The sequence below is a fragment of the Geospiza fortis genome, unplaced genomic scaffold (assembly GCF_000277835.1).
Source record: "Geospiza fortis unplaced genomic scaffold, GeoFor_1.0 scaffold112, whole genome shotgun sequence".
NCBI classification, from domain to species: domain Eukaryota; kingdom Metazoa; phylum Chordata; class Aves; order Passeriformes; family Thraupidae; genus Geospiza; species Geospiza fortis.
This window is the reverse complement of record NW_005054298.1, coordinates 7,737,104-7,756,740: the sequence shown is the minus strand read 5'-3', so window position 1 is coordinate 7,756,740 and position 19,637 is coordinate 7,737,104. Positions and strand designations below refer to the sequence as shown.

Genomic DNA, 19,637 nt, shown 5'->3' with positions numbered 1-19,637 from the left:
CTGCTGAAGATGAGACAGCTTTTCTCAAAGGAAAAAACTGCAATTTATTCCTTTTCTTCAGAGGACTGTCAATAGGCAGCACCAAGACAAAAAAAAAAAAGACACAGTGCAAAAGAAATCCTTCAAGCTTAAAGCATTGAGGGCCAGGAATGTGAACATCACACCTTCTGAAAAGCAGAGGCAGCTTTCATGGCTTGTAATTCAGCCTGAGTACAAGATAACTCACAGGAGTGCCCTGAACACCACAACATCAGGCCCCTTCAGCTCCTTCAAAGTCTATAGCTTTATCTGCTGTTTAAGTCAGGCATATTAATTCACAGCAACAGGAAGTTTAACCCTCCTTTTAGGGAGAAATCTGAAGTGCAAGGGCTTGGACCAAGTCTGCAGCTCTTGCATTCAGTAAGAGTTTTTTTGTGTAGGCTACAAGTGGCAAAAAGCACTTTATTTTTCTAGTTGATACCGCTTATTTGACAGTATTTAGTGTGTTCTTGCTAACCAAGGTGACTGTACTGGACAGATTTGCAGGGACAGGCCTAGAGCTATCTGCACACCTCATTTGGCACAGCCAGAGAAATCAGATTCCTCTGCAGCCTGGCACTCAGGGCATGTGCCTCTGGAGATAACCAGGATGAATGAGATCCCACACAAATACCTTCATCTATTCTGCTAACTCAGGCTGGACTCTCAGCTATGTGGCAATCTCACACACCTGCAGGCTCTCTGAAGTGAGCATATGTCCATTCTTCTCTAGCAACCAGCACAATGTGACCCAAATGCTAATTATAGCACCTCTTGGCTTTCAAGTTTTTGCAGAATCCTTCTGTTTTCCCTTTTCTCCCTATGCCTCTCCAGTAACTGGCTCTGTGGAAGAAGTGGCAGAGTCTCAAGCTGAAAGGGAACCAGTAACATGAATTTGGGAAGTTTGCAAGTATGATGAGTTGTTTTGATGTTCTGTGAAATCAAAGACATGGCACACCCAGGAAAAGCCCTACCAAGGCTCTTGGTGCTGAATAAATATAACATATGAAGTGGTCAGCAACAGCAGACCAGTTTAAGTAGAAGGGATTAAAGAACAGGGAGAGCAAGAATTCATATTATGAATCAGTGTAAGGAATAAGTCAAAACTGTTGAAAAATGCACTTGTACTGAAAAAATCCTGCAGCCACAAGGGTCATAAATGGCTTACCCTATTTTAAGTTCTGCAGTGCAATAATTTTAGTATAGTGGTTAGATTTCTCAGGGCAGCAGATGGACCACATTTCATTTTCAAGTAAGATCTAAGTTTAGAGCAGTGCTGGAGCTCATCTGTGGCAGATCAACTCTCAGAAAAGAACTTCAAAAACAAACAACCAAAAAATCTCACCAAAAAAAATCCTACCTTACCTAGGCAGGTTTTTATAATAGGTTGGATTTGGGAGGAAAAAAAATGTAATAAGAAAATCTACATTTCTGACTGCCTAAACTTAGGCAAACTAGAGAAAGTGTTAAGGAGAAACATTGCAGTAAGTTCTAAAGGTACCTGAGATATGGTCTCACTCTTTGGGTAAGCTGTCAACTAAACCCTTGTTTTAGTTTAGACTGGTTCAATATATAATGACAGTCTAGTTGATACACAGATAAAGGGTCACTCATTAATGGAATAAAGGACAGAAATCAAAGGTCTGGCACTTCTTTCTTTCATCTTTCAAATGCTAGCTATAGCCACTCACTCCAACTTTCTCAGCATTCTTCTGTCATTTTAGCAAGCCTCATCTTGTAATAAAGCGCACACCCAGAGAAGCTTTGGGGTGTCTTCTCCAAACTTTTAGCAGTTATAGATTATACTAACCAATAACAACTCAAAAGCTTAAATAAACATCTAGTAAAGACTACAGCATATGGGGTAGATAGAGAATAATTAAATTAGTTTTGAAGTTTAACATTTATATTAGGCAGCCTTCTAGAGGTAGCTTTTTGTTGCAATAAATTCCCACCTGTTGTTATGGGGATGGTAACTGAACTGGTAAGTTATACTTTAAAAGAGATCATAGATATGAACCTTCGTGCTAGGAGACCACACGGGTCACTGAATGAGTTCCTGAACCTCACAACTGCTGCTTCTTGCTTGATTGTCATCACTAAGGGATTGCTGCTGTACAAGAGTGCCACAGCACAGGAGATGACGGACAATGAAAGCTACCTCAGACTTCAGGCAGTGAGTAAAATTACCCACAATAGCAGTTACCCACTGCCATTACTCTGGATCTTTAGCCCTCTGTTACAGACAGAAATATTAAATATTATGGATCTGTGAGAGGGTTCAGCCTCCTGATGAAGAAGTGAGACAAACTTCTTTTAATTGGTTATGCATTTCCAGGTGTTTGACATTTTGGTGTGGTGTATCTGAACCACTGAAAACCTTTGTGTGATTCCTTAACTCCACTACATCACACCATGTTTTCACAATCTCTTCAACTCCTGCCTACTGCAGTAGGTGCTTACCATTGTATTCCACCCCTACTTCAATTACTTTCTTTCTGAAAGCAGAATGCATTCTCCATTCTTTGTTCTCACCAGAGCCCTCTGCCATGAAAACATTACAGCTTTTCTTGTATGGAAACCACCCATTAAACAAAACACAGAACTGTGAATAAATTATTCAGAAGTGGTCCAATTCTTAAAGATTTGCCAAAAGCAGAATTACTCTAAAGAAGCTGAGGGCATGGCTCTTCAAACCCTTCCACTTGGCAAGGTCAGTAACAATTAACCTGTTAACTTGACACCACCAATAATAATCAGGCAGTAGTAGGTAAATCTGCCCTATAAACTAAACATGAGAATTTATTTCCACAGGAATTACGCTTTATTGGTAAAAATATTACATGAAGTGTCAAACACCTTCCATCTCTTGCTGTAGTTGTTATTTATCTGTTGTGTGGGATTACAGAAGAGGAATCAGAGTGGTAAGAAATGCTGTTTCACTTGCTATATGTGACTACCTGAAAAGCAGAAGCCATGAGCTTAGAATATCCTTTCTGTGAGCACTCCCAAGTGCCAGACTCTTATTTTGAAGGCTGTGCTTCACATACTCTGCCAAATGACTCTAAAGATGCAAAGAGAGATGATTCTTTACTTTAATATATCCAGTCAGGGTTTGTTTCAAGAATCCACTGGAGTTTTGGGGCCGATTAATTAAATTTCTTAACTCCCTGTAATTAAGTCCAAATCTGTGTACCATCTACTGCATGGTACAAAATGCTGCTATCAAAACCAAATGGATCTCATCAGGTCTGTAGTACATTAAAGTTGTATTCCAGTTTCTGGCATAGTAGCTTAAAAGAAAAACTGGAAGGATTCCAAACACTTCTACGATTTCAAAATAATAATAAAAAAAGAAACCCCTCTGGTTCTCCTGAGGCTTTTTGGGCTACTTAATACAGTATATGGATGCTAAAACTGTGCCTGCATCCAAGGCACAGAAATACTGTATACCAAAAAACAATGCACCCCCAACTTTCTTGGTACTCACATGTACTTTGGGGTTGAGGGAAAAGAGAGGAAAGAGGGAGAGTTCCACATCTGGCTTACATCAAACTATCAGATATTCAGTCAGTACTTACACATCCATGTGGTGGCCAGCACTCTGCAACCCATCCCCCATCTCCTTCTCTATTGCACTCCACTCACTGTAGGAAAAACAAACGAGAAACAACATCACACATGAAGGGTAAGGGAAGTTAATAAGCTGCATCCTGTATATAGTTTCTTTCCAGGTGACACCTGAATGGAAACTGCCTCAAAATTAGACTTGGTCAAACTGTTGGTTTTTTTTTAAGGAACACCACTGACAACGTGAAAAGGCTGTTTATGGCACTCTGTAAAACAACTGTCCCTAAACTCATAGTCACAAATATAGTTAGTTTGGGACAGGTTTTGAACATAACCTTGTTTAAATAGCTGAAACTCAATTTAAAACAAAGTCAAACAAACAAAACCAAAACACCAAGCACTTAATGTAAATGGGACAAGGGACAATGACAATGGTCAACTTTCTGAAATACATTTTGGGCTCACCAAGAATATACTAAGCTTTCCAGACTTACAGGGTACAAGATAGAAGCCTCTCATTCCAAAAACCAAAGGGTGAATTTGACTTTTGTAAGCATTTTACTTCTCCTGAAATTATTTGATGTATGTAGCTTCATGTTTTCATAGCAGACTCTTGTTTAGTTCTACTAATAAAAAAAATTTCCAACTTGCAATTGTCTCAACCACCTATTTACATCAGAGATATTATTTAGATAAAGAAAGAAACAGAGCTACAAAAAAAAGATAGCAAGATACTTGTTCTGGACATCCTGGTATGTACTCTGCCATTTTAATTCTCAGCTTTGAGAAACCTTATGAGAGTTCTTAGTTACAAGAATTACACCCACAACTCTTTTTACAAGGAAAAAAGAGGTTCTCCTTATATTTCGCATAATTTATGGGTAATGCATCTATTCTGTCCTTCACTTTTTCATAAACATTCCACTCTGCTGATGTTGATATTTGTCTTTGTGTTATTACAGAACTACATCTAATTTCATTTTAAAACCCCCAATGAGAAAGACATCTGCAATCCATTAACCCAGAGAATTAAATTTAGCACTTGAACAGTGTGTAGAAGCAGGAGGTTTCCCTTAACCAGAAGTTTAGATTCTTGAATTCTCCAGTGAGATGGAAAACTTGAGCATGCAATTCCCTCATATAAATCAAAAAAAAAACAATTGGCAAATTCACTTCTAAAAGCTACTAAAATTGGATAGATATAATTGTTGATTTTTATCCATTAAAAGAACCTAGAAGCTTTTTAAGAGACAACTGCATGAAGAATAGTGAGTTACTTTCTGAAGAAACAAAATGCCAACGCAGCAGAAGGAGGCCCAAAGATCTGGTACACAAAGCAAAAAGCTGTAGTCTTGCACTGGAAACTAAGCTCAGCAGATCAGGCAATCTCTACATGCAGCACAGAAATCTCGTTAGCACTGCAATACAGAGTTTTTCAAGATAGACAATGAAAGGTTTCAAATATACTTTTCAAAAGCATAACACAACCAAGAAATTCCCTTCTCTCTCCCCATAACTAAGTATGTATTTAAACACTGGATGAACTCTTACCTGAATACTCTTCCATAGTTGCCATGGACTTTATAGACACCGTAAAGCCGGTCTGCTACCCTCTAAAACATTTTAGAGACAGGTTTTGGTCATCAACATTAAGTGCAATTGCTTTGTGAAAACCCACATACATACTCCAAGCTAAAGCCTTAATGTTCTTACACAGGTAAACAAGATTAGGCCTAAATCTAACATAAGCCACTACTGAAAGAAAAAAAAAAAAATCAACGGCATTAAGTCCTGAAAGACTGAAGTCACAATCGATGCTATGTTGAGAAGTAGCATTTCAAATCTATCTTTGGAAATGCTCAATGATAGAATATGTCTGTGGAGACCATAATCAAGCTCCCTCAGTTTTTGATAACCAAATATAAGACATTCTTTATCTGAATAATGCCAAATAAATGCACACACTTGTTTATTTAATTTATAGATGGCAAGTCAGAAGTCCGCCTTGACATCAATACTGTAAGGAAACCTTCAGTAAAATTCTAACAAGTGACTTGATTTTTCCACCCAGCTGAGTGAACTGAGGGAAAGGAAATGAACTATCCATTGCAGAACACACTGCTTGAGCTAGAGGTCATTTCAGCTGTTTAGAGTGCCAGTACCTGCTGCAGCCAGCACTACAATGCTGGCAAAACTTCAGAAGAAAAGACACGTGTACACTCTCAAGTGTTGAGTTGTAATCCAGATAATGCCTTTGGAATTGTGATGTGCCAATGAATGAGATTAAAGTACTGCAAGAGCTACCATTGTTATTATGATGTCTGTGACAGCAGTAGTAAAAAGGAAACATTAACAAATTGCCCAACAGATCTCACACACACAACCCTGAGAAAACAGGACTGTCTGTAGAACACCACTTTTGAGAGTGATTAATTCTCTCAAGAACCTGGGTTTAGCAGAGCAATCCATTACTGTCCTCTCTGCCACACAGGTCCATTGAAAATGAAATCCCTGTTGAACATACTAAAAAGAAGTATCATGCTCTCATTATTGGAATTGTAATTTCTTATTTCCTTTTTGTGCCTTTAAAAAAATAACAACCTTCCATTCTCAACCCATAGAGAATCTTAATGCATTACATAATTGTTGTCATCATTAGAAAGGCTATCACTCATTGCAGATCAATGAATGAGCCAAAAAAAGAAAATACATAAAGGGAAGCATAAAGGATTCATACTACAAGCTCATTATATGTCTGACCAGAAAACTGTGTTTTGAGGCCCTTCCCAAACCAAACATCCAGCAAAAGCAACTTGTCTGCTGAGTAGAGAGAAGCAGACACCTCGACTCTGTTTAGAGCACCTCCCTGTGATGCGTGACTATCACAGGACAGGGCAAATTAGCCCTGTCAAACCCAACCATCGGATCTGGAACTCTTCCCCCTCTCAAATCTGTACAGAGTCAGTGCCCTCACCTCTTGCTGTCTCCTGCTCCACACTCCAGAGACAGACTCCCTCAGGCTAAACTGCCCTTATTCTAGAACACATATACCACTTCTCTTGACTAAACAAGAAATACTGCCTTATAAATAAATCATACTATTTGTCACGACACACATGGGAAATACTTACAGCTCTGACTCGCAGAAGGTGTGATATGACAGACTGCAGTTCATCGCTGTAGTGTTTTAGCTCAGTAAATCTCCTGGGAGCAGGAAACAGATAGTACATCATTAGCCATCATGAAAGCAAGCTTTCACAGCATGCACAATAGAGCCACAACCCTGCAGCCAGCAAGCAGAGCCTGGATTGTGTTGGAGTGGAATTAGCTGAAGACTCCTAAAGTGACTGCTGAGCTTCATTTCCTTCAAGTGAACAAACATCCCAACACTTGCATGATTGCTGGTTTTTAAGTGCAAATGTTGAAGGCTCAGATCTAATTAAGAGATAAAATTTTATGAAATAATAATAGTTAGCTGAATTTATTACATCGGTGTTTTGTTGTTAGGGTTTTTTAATGAGATTTATAAAAGCAAGGGTTAGTGAATAGGAAAGCTTCAAACAAATACGAAGCCAAAATCTGCTGAAGCATATTTCTCAATAAAAGCATGTTTACATTTCTGACCTGACAAAGATACTTCACTTTCAAGCTGCCTCTATCCAGTTTTGGGCACAGCTTTTCAGGGGTTCAAGGAAACATTCACAACTATATTTCCCTAAGGCTAATCTGTACAGTAACTGTAACATATGAAATCCTATTGCACAGGAGCCACGTATGGCTGAAGGCCATCAAATCACTACATCTCAACAAGGTACCAGACAGGCAAGCCATTGCAAGTGACTTGTGTACACTGCTGGCTTGTCACTTCTGGAGAAGAGGCTTTTATCAGCCGGCCCAGTTAGGCTTCAGAGGCAATTTAAGCTGATAACTTTAGCTCTTGCTAATAACAAAGGTGAATCGTTTGCCACAGCTTTGGTAGTGATAGGTAACCAATTAAACCACAGCTACAGCCTCTTGTGTACACATAAATCCTCCCTACATACCCTCCCCTACACACAAGTCTAGCTCATGACCTACTTTGGTACACAAGAATGTATTTATTTCATCCAGATGGGAAGCCAGAAACAGCTTTACCTAAATTACTAAACAATGATCTGAAAATACACACGGAAGAATGCAACTAAAATTAAGGAATAGGAGACTCAGATTAGTGTTCCAGGTTGATGTTCAAGAATTAAAAAAAAACTTAATCCCTCCTCCCACCACAGGCACACAGTCAGGCTTTGTATTTCAGAATACCTTGTACCCAAGAGGTCTTACTGAAATGAGTTGGGTCACTTGTTTTGGGTGACCAAGTATGAAATTCCAGGGTTTTTCATTTAACACCTCTTCCTCCCCTGCCAGGAAGTCTTCCCCTAAAATATTCCCATCCTTACATTCAGGAAGTAAAAGCTTTATTATGACTACCAATACTTTTGATTTCCAAGAAGCATTTTTTATAGCATTATGACACACACAGGGTTAAAGTACATAAAAAGATTTAAAAGTTAGCAGAGAAGCTGTATGGGGAAAAAGAAATGTAGTCACTGATCTGCACAGTGGGATTTAGAGAGCAATCTTTTCAGTTTACACTTTATAAAATATGCACCAGGGCTGCATGTCAGACAGCTGCAGACACGTACAGTGAAGATATTTGAAATAACTGAACTAAAAACAAAAGATTAAAAAGCATGCCTGCAGTTCAGGAAGACTCCCCTTTCCACTACAGAAATTTATAATGTAAAGTTTTATTTATCCTGTTTTGCCACAAGAAATCTTCTAGGAATGCTGTACTCCCTGAAGGCCAGAGTCAGGAACCTAGGACTTTCAGTATACTGGCCTTCAGCAGCAATGCATCTCCTCTCAGACCAATTCTTCCTCAATTAAAAAAAAATATTAAAAATTACTACTTCAGAATCAAGTTATCTTCTATTTTGTCTCATAAAAGCACAAACCAAAGTGCTGCTATTTTTTTCCCCATCTTCTGTAAAAGTTGAAAAATTTTACAAATATCATTTTCAGGAAAAACTGGTTTTAAGAGACTGGTAGTGTTGCAGATCAAAAGTTTATTTCTCAACTATTTGCATAAGTCCTACTCATTGCTCATGTAAAAAAAAAAAAAAGTTACATAATTATAAAGTAATTTCCAAACAGGGCTCAGTGAGGCACACAAAGGGATGTTTACTTTCCAGTGTAACCTAAGAGTAGAAGTGTAAAACAAGAGATAGTTTTGGCACTCAGTAACTGAGGCTTTTTAAACTAGCACTTTTCACTGGGTTTTACTGGTTCTGCAACATTAGCAACAGTCTAGATACTTAACTGAGCTATTAAATAGAACTTGAGACACAAATGAAGAACTGGTCGCATTGGCGTAGGAACACCAGCAGGTCTTTCAAAAATATCTTTTATGATACTGGCAAAGAAAAAAAATTCCTTTAGAGTAGACAGCATTTCAGTGTAAGTTATTTACTATGTGCATTTTACTCAGCAGTAATTCTCCTTGCATCAGAGCAGGCAGTGCCATTGTCCTGTTTTGTGAAGAGAGATACTACAAGAACAGAACTGTTCACTAAAAAACAAGCCACTTATCTGAATAACCAGACAAAAAAACCCAGAGAGCTACTTAAAAAAAAAAAATTTAAAAAGCCTGCCTTAGGAAAGGCTTTAGTATTTTCTAAAGAAATCTTCCACCAAAATCCAAAAGCTATGGTTTTCATTAGAGCCCAGAAAGAGAAAGAAACGATGAGTGCCATGAGGCCAAATCAGAGAGGTCTGCAGTAGATACAAATTTGCCTCTGAGTACCAGAATATTTTTATCACCATTTAATTCCACCATTGAAACTACAAATTGCTTCCCACAGGAGCAGGTTTAGTTTCCAGTCCACATTTGACCTCGAAGAGCAACCTGGTTTCAGATGCATGAAGCTCCTCATGTTGCCAAGCTGATAGCTGCAGCTCCATGGCAATCCCAGCTGGGAGCTGCAGCTGCTCCTCACCTGAACCTCTCCTGGCCCAGGAGCCTGAAAGCCTACACTCCACACAGCACTCAAGTCACACCTTTTGTTTCAGCAAGGTGAGCTTGCTGAACCACTTCACCAGCCAGCCACACAAAAGCACCAAAGGTAAAGCAGAAGGGCCAGGCATCACACTCCAGGCAGCTCCAGCACCAGTGTGCTGAGCAGAGCAAGGCACTGTGCCTCCTGTTAGAGCCACACATGCTACAGCAAAAGGCAAACAAACAACTTCTGCTCATGACTTATTTATTAAACAGTTTGTATCCCCAAGTGCAATTTGGAACTTAGGCTGCTGGCAGAATACAACAGAAAACATGTCCCATTTCTCAAGTGCTATGAAAGCTCTAGCAAGGCATACATGCTCCAGGACTGTTTTTGTTACAAGCCTTTTCCTCATGTTTTCCTTGTGTTAACCCTTTTTCTACTTTTTAACAAGCTACTTCTCATAACAGCTTTCTGAAACATTGTTACAATTGTTACAAGCTAAGAAGGATGCTCCTTAAACAGCTTTGCCCACCTGTGCCTACAGTCAGACTTCTGGCAGTTTACCTGCTGTGAGAGCAGGAAAAGATAACTCCTACTGGCCACAGAGGAAGATGACTGAGGGTGAAGCATTCAAACAAGGGACCATTTTCACCTGCAGATACAGAGAATTGCTGTCTTCCAATCTCATTCATTCATGTTATCATTTATATTAAACCCTGGCTAAAAGCTTCCTGGCTGCCACAGAAGGCCCTAAAAACAAGCACAGCAAAAAAGGAGGGACTGGACCAATTCACAGGCTAAGTCTATGAAGAGGTTCAGAAAGGTATCCTTAACACAATATCCACAGATATTGTATCCTTAACAAAATACCCATAGATTCTATGGCACAGACAGCAGTCAGGCACAGGGGCTCTCCCCAAGGAGCATCTCCCGGTGCCACTGCTGGACAGCAAGGGCACCCAGAAGGGCACTTTGCACAGGTCTCCACAGCCTGTGGATGGCAAACAGCAACATCACTTGGCCCCATCACTGCACACTGATGCTTCTAAACCACTGCAAAAGTGGAAACTCCCATTTTACCCTTCCCACATCACCAAGGGTGTGATGAACCTCCCACTGTATACGCTGACAATTCTGAGCAGTTCTTCCATCCAGCAGATTGCTCTAGTGCCTGTCCCAGAGCTCTGCAAACTGCAACAGAGCTGAACTGACCTCTGGACTTCCAAAAGCATCTGTGAAAATTGGCAGCTTGGAAAGAACTGTGAACTCCAACTCCAGGGTGTGTGCATTCAGAGCTGTACACCAGCAGACTTTTGGAAAGACCTACTATCTGTCTGTATTCTGTTCATGCTTGGAAAGATTTCTTGAAAACAAATATTAAGAGGTTCTTTTTCAGAGTCTGGTTTTGGGGATTTTTTTGTCCCTTCGTTTTAGTCTAGCTAAAATGAAATACTCATTCTACATAAAGTGATGGAATTTTTCTGAATGCTTCCTGCTTCTGGAGGCAGGATTTATCAAATATTTTCACACTACCTCTTTACTGGGTTCCTGTTAAGATTTGAAGTGCAGAAAGATAATTTTTCTTTTCTGAATTTATACTAAAGAGATAGAATATTCTGTCACCTGAAGTTATAGTTATAACTGAAAAAGGGAAAGGGAGGGAAGAAGGATGTGGAATCTTACTTGTCTGGGTTTTTCACTCTGAATGTTGCATTAAGAGCTTTTAATCTGGAATCTGCCTGAAAAAGGGGAAAAAAAGCTTTGTTAATTTAATGCAATTAAATTTCAGTGACAAAAAAATCTCAGGCTTCTGGCAGCACCATTAGAAAAACGTCCTGCCTTCATGGCATATTTAAGTCTTCAAACATTGAACAAGTTGACACCAGCTGCCCTGAATGTCAGATATTTTTATTAAATAGTCAAAAAACTATGCTATTTTTGTAAATATGATGTAAACAGTAACCACTGAAATAAAGCTGGTATAATCCAAGTCCCACAGAAATAGTCCCTTCTTAAAATGCTGCACAAATCATGGATTTAAGATACACAACCCCACATTCTTTTTAGATGAAGCAATTAGGTAACTTAAGACCATATGGACAAGCTATTTTATATTTCTCAAACCAAATAAAACCAGTGGTAGAGTGACCTCTATATGCTCTTTATTACCAGGAACAGTTCCCCAGTGAAATCAAAATCTTATATATGTTGTTCTCTTACTTTTTATGACTTGCTTTACAGAAAATATGTAATTTGTATATCAGAATAGAGCCCTTTTAAATGCAATGTTCTTCTCTGTAGTAGAGCATATATAAATCTCTACAGAACAAAATCCAGTACCTAATTAATTGACTGCTTTGACTGCTTTTGAGATGTTGGTTTACCAATTACTGTAACAGTAGTATTGAACACTTCTAAGGAGACTGTGGGTTTTTTCCCAATTTATTGAATATTAAACTATGCAATGAATATTTACTCCTAATAAGACACCAACACAGATAAGAGATCCCAGTCTCATCCTTGAGGCTCACATCACTATAACTCTTCATTCCTACAATGCATTTTACACACAGCTCACTTAGGGCTCATCTATACCAAAGAAAAATGCCAATTGTGGGTAAATGGCTGGAGTTTACTTCTGATCAAAATATCCTAATCTTCAGTAAAAGGAAAATAAATCAGCACACCTTGCAAGGTGTATAATTTCCTATAGTGTACTCCTTTAGCTAACAGGCTGTGTCACAGCTGCAAGCAGTAAGTTGCTTCAGTAGTACTTCTTAGTGCTGGTATGTGACAAAAGGATATTCTGTGCCCTGTTACAGAAAATTCAGAGCCTGAAGAGCTATTTTGAATTTGTCAGTGAAGGGAACACAGTGTCTTCCCAAAACAAGAACAGAGCCCATCCCTTACGGGCCTTGTAAGAGCATCTACAGATAAGACAGGCACAGCCTCAGACTGTTTCACCTCCCACTACATTTGGGCTGAGCAGAACATACCCCATACATAGCCTACAGAAAAGGAGGCTCAGGGGAACCTTACTGCTCTCCACAATCTCCTGAAAGGAGGTTGTAGTGAGGTGGAGGTTGGTCTCTTCTCCCACTTAACAAGCAGTAGGACAAAAGGAACCTGCCTCAAGTTGCTTCAGGGAAGTTCAGATTGGATACTAGGAAACATTTCTTTACCAAAAGGATTGTCAGACATGGGATCAGGCTGCCCACACAAGTGATGGAGTCACCATCCCTTGATGTCTTTGAAAGATATGTTGATGTGGCACTCAGGGACATGGTTTAGTGTTGGACTAGTGGCAGAGTCAGGTTAACTGTAGCTGTTCTTCCAATGACCAAACACCAAAACAAAGCATAACCCACAAGCTGAAAGGTAAGGGAACAAAACCCTCTGGACTAAGACTGACTCACACTGGGAGAAAGCAGGTTCATCGTCACAACTGTGTGTGACACTTCTCTAAGAATATCTTGCAAAGGGAAGACAAGGCAGCATGGGGAACATGTCCCAGATAGCACAAGGAACACAAAACACTGCAGGAGCTCCAAGTCCCAGCCTTTATGCTTATTCAGAGCATTTCTGAGGCTTGCATACTATTGGATCTCCAATGCCATACCCCAACAAACAACACACAAGCCAGTTATGTTTTGGGCTGTTCACACACACCTGCAGGTACTCCTCACACCCTCTCACAGTACAAACATCACCTAAATATGCTGACATTATCAGAGTCCTTCCCTCTGAGCAGCTGTTTCCCAGAACTCTGTATTTATGTTGAAACAGCAGGCACCAAAGCCATTTGAGTCTATTGGGGCAGCAGGCACAGAGAATAGCTTTACACTTAGAAAGGACAACTTCCTACCCTACAGTTCCAGGGCAAGTTTTTGTCTTCTGTCACATGCACACGTAGTGCCCTGAAGGAAGAGTTCAGTAGGTCCATACAAGCACTGTCAGGCAGGAAACACAATCCTGCCAGTGCTCAACCATCTCAGTACAGCTATTTCCTTTTTGCCATTTGCAGCACAGTAACTCTCACACACCACTTTTGAGCATTTACACCAGAGTTAGGCTTCTAGAGAAAAACATCTGTCCAGTCTTAAAATTGATTTAAGAGTGACATGCACAAGCATTTTAGAGATGAACCACCCATCAAATGAGGTACAGCTGAGGAGTTTTCAGAGCGTTAACGCCTACTATGATCCCATAATCATTTATGTAAACTAAAGAGAGATGGGAATTTTCTCTTTCCTACAGGAAGGGTTAAAATCCCAAGTGACAAATCCCTTAAATTAAAAATCCCTTAAAAAATAAGTGCTGGGGTTGGGAGGGAGGAAAGGCATGATTTAATGATACAGCTGGCAGAACAAACAAAGTCTCCAACACCAACATTCAGCTATAGCATGCTATACTGTATTAATACCTAATTTAAGGTTTAGTTAGAGTTCAAACCCCCTCAGACAAAAAACACATCCTGCTTAAATGCAGCACAGGCAGTAGAAACATAAACAAATGGTCTAATTTGAGTCTAGAACATGCACTGAATAGAGGTTTTCCTTCCAGTGTAGTGCTAAATATTAAGAGTTTATACTTTAGATGTAGAATAAAGGGAAGATTCTTTTTACCAGGCTTCTGAAAAAGTTATTTTTCTTTCCTAAGGAAACTGGAACTATGAAAGGGAAAACATACACAATCAAATCTAGAGGGAAAACAAGACTTGCTAGTCTCTCATTTAATCTACAGTGTGGTTTCAGGGAGGCAAATATTCTCAGCATTCTGCTATGAGTTTTCTTCCATAAACACACCACTGTGTGTTCTCCTGAACACACCCTGCCAGTACAAACTTTCTAAACTCCTATGAGTGTATGCAGCTTCAGAGCTTTACATTGTTTGCATTATGAGCACCAGTAGTATGCAAGCCCAACTGTGATGGAAGAGAATTATTGTCAACTTAAGTTATCAACAGTAAGTGTCAGTATCAAAGCCCCTTGGACTCTGAGTATAAGAGTACCAGGGATTTTCTTTAGCTCTCACTATTTAGAATAATTCTTCATAATCCATCCAGTTTTCAGTTGTGATTTCATGAGAGCAGATCACATTACAATGAAACAAAAAGCTCACTATTGTCCCCATATAGTAATTCTTCCAGACACAGCCCAGCAATCTATCAGCTTCTCAGATTCTTGACCTGTACAGACACACGACCTCAGACCATTTATTCCTGCAAGTTCTCCACCAGTTTACCCAGCCATGAACTCGCTGATGTCAATGAGGATAGTATTACTTCAAGACACATTTCTGTTAAACAGTTAAGGGGCACCAAATCCGTCTGTCTTAGTCCCTTTCACCAACTGCTCCTTGCAAAGAAATCCTACAACTCAGACCTCTTTGCTTACCTTTTTTTGACACCTTGCACCTCTTACCAGACTAAATTTGACACCCACCTTTAAAAATGCTAAACTAAACAGAAAACACAAAACCTCATTGCTGTGACCTCAAATTCATTACTTTTAAAGGTTAAAAGGATTCTATGTTACCAGCAGAATTACACAGGCATATAACAAGCCTGCTAGAGAACTTAACTGCAGTCCTACCCATCACATGCCAAGAACATCACTGTTTTTTGTAATAACAAGTATTCATGAAGCAATGCCTTTAACTCATTCTTACAGCAAACATCCTTTCATAAATAGCCTAAAAATGTTTGCTGGAATATGTCTGTGTCAGCAAACACGAGACAAACAATTACAGTAATTACCTTCAGCTGAAATCCAGTCTCATTCACCATTTCTTTCCATCCACCTTCCTAAATATACAGGAGAAGAATGTTCAGTTAGAGTGATTTAAGAATGCTGCAGCTTTTGCAAGTCCCTGTAAGAGCCTATATCAAAGGAGCTTCTCCAGTATGCCTGGCTTCTGCCTCAGCTACCCTCCCCACATCTTTTCAAGAATCTGGGTTAAGAATAACCAATCATTACATTGTGCTTACATACTAATCTCTCCCCAAAAACCCTCTTCTCAATTATCTCTTGGGAGCAGGAGCCACACTGCTTTGCCTAAAGAGTAGCTAACATATTTTGCCTCTGAGATTACCAGCATCTCCAAGGGCCTTTCCATCTCAAGGCAGAGAGCCAAGAGCATACAGGTGACAACAGTTTGCAGTCCACATGCCATCACCTGGCTCAGGTGTACTGCTGATTTTCCACTGTTTTCAGCTCCCATATATCAGTTCACCCACATACTGTACCGTGGCAAACACAGCTGTTCGGTCCAGTATTTGGGAATCTCTCATCAAAGCACAGAAAAAAGAACTATCCAACATCTTCTAAAGTTGAAAGCTCAGAATGCAATGCTTAAGCTGACAACTGGACCACAACTTCTGTGACAACGTATTGTAGCAGTTTTGGACCACGAGACAGGAATGGATGATCCAAACCACGAGGCTAAAGAAACCATGGATATCCAAAGAGTGAGCTGGAAGCCAGTGCTGTCCCTGCAGTCAGCAGTATAGCATGGTAACTAGTTCAGCTTCAGCCCTATGGAAGAGCTCCCAACCAACATGCATTAAGTTCCCAATAGGCTGTTCCAAAGAGGTGGAAATTCTCTCTTAGGAGCCTTACAACTTGACTAGAAAAGAGTCATAAGGTAGATTAGAAGGGCAACTGTACAACTGCAGGCTGTCTCAAGAAGCTTTTAGCTGGACAAGCCTTTTCCACCTCAAGTTTATTCACGTTGTCTATCTTTCCTCCTGACACAGAGCAAGTTATGGGTCAATAGAAAAGATCAAAAGGACATTACCTTAATTAAATAATCACTAAATAATGTATTTAGAAATAACTTTACTATACCTGCATTAAAAATGCATAAAAGATTTTGTCTTGGCAAAGAACAGGATGTGAAGCCACACGTAACAAGAAGTTTTCCAGACCAATTCTTCTTCTTTCCACAAAATCTGGATCCATATTATCTGCTGATAGCTTATGCCAAACAAAGTCAGCCTAGTTAAACAGAAGAGTGTCAACAGTAAATTAAAAAACAAACAAAACAAAGCAAGCCACAGTTTCGGTTTCCTTACCCTTTTTTCTGGCAAAGGAGGAACAACAATATGTGGGTAGGTAACTGACAAATAATTCCTCAACAACTCAAATTCACTGTAACGTCGCCACAGGGACTCCACTGGGGCACATTGTCCCTCACTCTGGGACTCAACAGCTCTGAAAGATAAAGCAGCAAATTTGAACATTAGTGAGCCATCACCTACTCCCTCAGAAACCATCAGTGCAATTAGACCAAAGGCCCCAAGTATAGTAGTGATTACTGCATGACTTGCCCATAACCTAAAGCAACCTTAATTAATTTCAAGTCTACATATTTAATTTTAAAATATTTATAATTTCTGCCTGATAGTACTTGAATTTGCTAGGAACACAGGAAAACTCAATGCACTTACACATCAAAAACAAACAGGCAGGTCACAATCAAGTAAAGAGACACATGTGGCTTAGTCCACCCCCTTACAGAAACAGCCCTGTTTCTCTTGGAACAGTGTTATGTTCAAAGTTAGTAAAATTTCCTGAGTACCTGAAGGATACAGAATATTGTATGAAGAAATTTACTATTCAGTGGGAAAGGCTTCACTTCAGAGGACAAAAATGGTCTTGCATACAACAGTCGACACAGTTACAAATACAACTTTAAAAATATTAAGATATTAAAAAAGATATTTTTAGAAAAAGAGCAAATTTCAAAGTACTTCCAATTTTCTTTTTTATTTCAAAGTGATATGTTTTTATATTTATGGACTAAAAATGTAACAAACTACCTAGAGCAAGCAGGTACAAAATTTATGCGTCTGAAAAATTTGTTGAAGACTTGAAACCAACATGACTTAGCAAGGTAATAAAGGGTTTTATCTTACTATAAAAGGAGAAATCATTGAATATAGGATTGGAAAGTAATACAAATACTTGATGAGAAGAATCATTTTTCATACAAGACATTCAAAGCAATAGAAATACTTTACAATATCATAAAAAAAGCATTGGGTAGCAATACTTCCAGCAGTTAGCATATGCCAGAATAAACACAGAGAGAGAATTCACACAAGGGAATTAACAGAAAACAGTGGTGATGTCTACATCTACTTTGTTCTTCATTTAAGTGACTGACTAGCACACAAAGCACTGGCATAAACCTACAAGGAACAGTATTGACTGCTGAGTTTGGAAGGGACCTCTGCATGTCTGTGATCCAGTAGCTCCTTGCTCAAAGCAGAATGTTCTGAGCCACATTCACTTGGGTTCTGAGTATCTCCAAGGACTGAGACTCTACCACCACATTGAGCAACCCACTCCCATGTTTGACAAACCTCACAATAAAGAGGTTTTCTCACTTTTACCTGGAATTCCCATGTTTGAATTTGTGGGCACTGCCTTTTCCCCTCTCTCAGCATCACAGAAGGAGTCTGACTCCATCTTCTTTACCTCCCCACCAGGTACTGATCCACAACTGATCCCGTCTCTTGCACAGGCTGAACAACTCCATCTCTTTCAGCCTCTCCCTGCAGGTCAGACAATCGAAGCCCATAATCATCATCCCAGCCCTTCACTGGACTTGCTTCAGTAAGTCCACATCCTTCTGGTGCTGGAGAACTCAGAACTGGTAACAATAAATTATGAACTACAAGTAGTTACTCATATAGTATTTAGTAGAAGAGAATGCTACATTATTTTTTCCAGCAAAAGTCAGGCTTTACAGTTCTTGAATTCATAAGAACTTTGTGAAGTTTTAAAACATCTAAGAAGCACAGATATTATTGATAATTTTTAAGCTATACTTAACCTACAAGGTCAGATTTCTAATGATCTTACTGAAAAAAACCAATCCCCCTCCAAAGCTGCCCCAATTCTTTGATACATTTAAACAAAATACAAGGTGCCTCTATTTGTGAGCCTTCATTAGACAGGAACAGGCTTGCTATATACTTTGGTTTAGTTACATCTTAAGGTGGAATAATGTCATACAGAAGAATGCAAAAGATACTTTTTTAACTTAGCAATCTGCAAAAAGTGTTATGTATCTACCATGCCATGTGGAAAGGACATTCATTCCAGGTGACTGAATTTGTAGGGGAAAAAAAACTTCATAAGTAAGAAGAAAAAATGATCGATTCATAGCATTCAACATAAACTGCTGCAGATCAAAACTATTTGAGAGTGACTCAAGAGGAAAAGGTGAGTGCACTACTGACAGCCACTATTCACACTGCCAGCATCCCACAGAATTCTCCCCCATTAGAGTATTTAAATTCAATGAAGCTGCATCTGCAAATACTGAGTTCTGAAGAGGGTAAGCTCAGCCTAGCCTGGACTGACAGGCTGTGCAGCATTCCTCCCCACACTAACTGCTGCACCATTCAAATGTTACAAGAACACTTCAACGAAAAGCAGGTATCTAGTGATTGAACTATTGATGAGTAAGAGGTAAATTTGAATAGACAAGGAATTGAGCTACTGTGCCTCAAAAGACTACTTGTTTAGTCAAAAGCTGAAGGCACAAACATTGCATTCCTGGAGGAAAAACTCCCAGCAAGGTTTGGTAAACAATCTGGCCATTCAAGACACTCACATAAAAGTACTTCAGAATTACAGATCCTTTTTATCTTCAGCTTCAGTAGCCTACCAACCAGCTGCACTGACTTACACCATGGGGATTCAAGACTTCCACATGGGTTATTGTCAGCCCTTAAGAAAGACTGCTACCATCAATACATGATAGTATTATGGGGATCCTGCCTGAGAACAGACTGCACAAGCAAGCATATATAGGGAGATATATGAAAAACATGGGTTAGGACTGCCCTGAGAACCTAGCCACATGCCAGGAGGACACATCTGTGCTGCAGATACAGATGCTGCTGTGCCAGCCTTCTGACAGGAGAATGGTCCATCTCTGTAAGCATCTAAATCATGCTTATAGTGCTCTGTAATTGTTTTGCAGAGTTAATTAGAA

General features: G+C 39.5%; 1 protein-coding gene across 2 annotated transcripts in view; it reads right to left on the bottom strand.

Moving 5' to 3' along the window:
- The window catches only part of SNX4 (sorting nexin 4), a 31,621-nt gene that overhangs the window by 6,324 nt on the left and 5,660 nt on the right, over positions 1 to 19,637 (bottom strand). The window contains exons 2-8 of one of the 2 annotated variants that reach the window (XM_005415754.2): positions 16,702 to 16,840; positions 16,475 to 16,624; positions 15,385 to 15,432; positions 11,310 to 11,365; positions 6,720 to 6,792; positions 5,140 to 5,201; positions 3,600 to 3,665 (exon numbers count right to left, since the gene is read on the bottom strand). In XM_005415754.2, coding sequence (XP_005415811.1) covers positions 3,600 to 3,665; positions 5,140 to 5,201; positions 6,720 to 6,792; positions 11,310 to 11,365; positions 15,385 to 15,432; positions 16,475 to 16,624; positions 16,702 to 16,840 — 594 coding nt within the window. The remainder of the gene's footprint in view (positions 1 to 3,599; positions 3,666 to 5,139; positions 5,202 to 6,719; positions 6,793 to 11,309; positions 11,366 to 15,384; positions 15,433 to 16,474; positions 16,625 to 16,701; positions 16,841 to 19,637) is intronic. The other variant, XM_031057638.1, reaches the window with a different exon arrangement.